Genomic DNA, 1,582 nt, shown 5'->3' on the forward strand with positions numbered 1-1,582 from the left:
CTCACCTACGTGGGATCGGGATAAACTTGAATCGGTTTTCTCCCCTATGGAAGTCACTGACATTATGAAGATCCTGTTGAGCAGGAGAATACCACCGGATAAACTGTTCTGGCCCCTAAACAAGAATGGTTTCTATACGGTCAAATTGGGTTACTACAAAGTGTGTGAGTCTGTGAGATCATTAACAGAGATGAAGCTAGCTCGTCTAATGAGATGAATCAGTTGGGCCTATGGAAGAAATTATGGAGATGCTGGATTCAACCAAAAATTAGATACTTCGTCTGGCGAATTTGTCATGGAACCCTTCCATGCAGCGATAACTTAATGAAGCGACCTGTTCCGGTGTTAAACCATTGTCCTTGGTGTGTTTCGGAAAAGGAAACTGACCTCCACGCTCTCAGTGAATGCGAAGAAGTAAGGGGTCTTTGGCTGCTGTCACTTCAAGGACTGCGAGTTCGTGATTATCAAATTCCTTCGATGGTAGATTGGTTAAACATTATGTTCTCAGCTCCAAAAAATGAAAAGATCCAAAATTTCATAACTAGCATGTGAGTGATTTGGAACAATCAGAATAACATAGTTTTCGAAAATCATAGAGTTCATGCGCCTTTCCTCTTTTGATGTGTGTTTGAATTTAGAGGTGGTAGAGAGTCTCAGTTAGATCGCTCCCCTCGACTTCTTGAGGTCTATTCTTGGCAAGCTCCACCCCGCAACACTATTAAGATTAATTTTGATGTTGTTGTTGCTGCTCATAAGATTTTATCTGTTGCTGCTGCGGTTTGCCGTAATGATCTTGGTGTTGTGATAAAGTATGGTGTTTCTATGTTTCATGGAGTGGTGGATGCAAAACTGGATGAAGCACAAACAGTTCTTTTCGGGCTGCAGCTAGCTGAACAGTTCTCTGAACATATGTTAGTCGTGGAATTTGATGCTCTATTGGTCGTTCACGGTCTTTAACATCCGGGATCAGCAATCGACCATGTCCAGCTTATCGTGGATGATTGCATGGATATTGTTAAAGATAGGGTTGTTGTTTTCCAACATATTCATAGAAATGATAATGTTGTTACCCATGCCCTTCCTAAATGCGGTATTTTCTATGGCAGATCTCGTATTTTTGATGGTGAAATTTCTTTCTCGGTCAATAAGCTTGTAACTGATGTTCCTTAGTTAAAAAAGCTCAATATTTCTCTCAAAAAAGAATAAAAAAAATGTGTTATATAGGTTAAACAAGTTAGTAATAAAGGTGTAAAATAGATTAAATATCTATCCTTTTGCGACTTATTTTATTAAACATGTAAGATAGTTCGACACGTGTTAACATGTTTAATAAATAGGCCAGGTTTAATATTTTGACACTACAGTAATCCCTCTAATAGTTAATATTCCATAAATTAATAATTTTAATAATTAATAGAAAATTAAAGGAACCAACTTCGTTCCACGTCGGATAATTAATAATTCTATTATTTAATAATTAATAAAATTTAAAATATATTCTATATAAATATTAATTATTAGAGAGATTCTTTTTATATATATATATATATATATATATATATATATATATATATATATATAT

General features: G+C 35.3%; 1 protein-coding gene across 1 annotated transcript; it reads left to right on the top strand.

The window, feature by feature from the left end:
* The first annotated feature begins 213 nt into the window (after nucleotides 1-213).
* LOC126664935 (uncharacterized) lies at nucleotides 214-1,170 on the top strand. The gene is made up of 3 exons (XM_050357569.1): nucleotides 214-548; nucleotides 639-939; nucleotides 988-1,170. Exons 1-3 carry the CDS (start codon nucleotides 214-216, stop codon nucleotides 1,168-1,170), a joined length of 819 nt encoding a protein of 272 aa, XP_050213526.1.
* The last annotated feature ends 412 nt before the right edge of the window (nucleotides 1,171-1,582 follow it).

The sequence above is a fragment of the Mercurialis annua genome, linkage group LG1-X (genome assembly GCF_937616625.2).
Source record: "Mercurialis annua linkage group LG1-X, ddMerAnnu1.2, whole genome shotgun sequence".
NCBI lineage: Eukaryota > Viridiplantae > Streptophyta > Magnoliopsida > Malpighiales > Euphorbiaceae > Mercurialis > Mercurialis annua.

Excerpts from the sequence above, each read along its gene's own strand:
- LOC126664935 (XM_050357569.1), top strand. The coding sequence starts at position 214 with ATGAATCAGTTGGGCCTATGGAAGAAATTATGGAGATGCTGGATTCAA. Across the intron at positions 549-638 it reads CAAAATTTCATAACTAGCAT|AGGTGGTAGAGAGTCTCAGT; the intron begins GTGAGTGATTTG and ends GTTTGAATTTAG. Across the intron at positions 940-987 it reads TGGAATTTGATGCTCTATTG|CTTATCGTGGATGATTGCAT; the intron begins GTCGTTCACGGT and ends GACCATGTCCAG.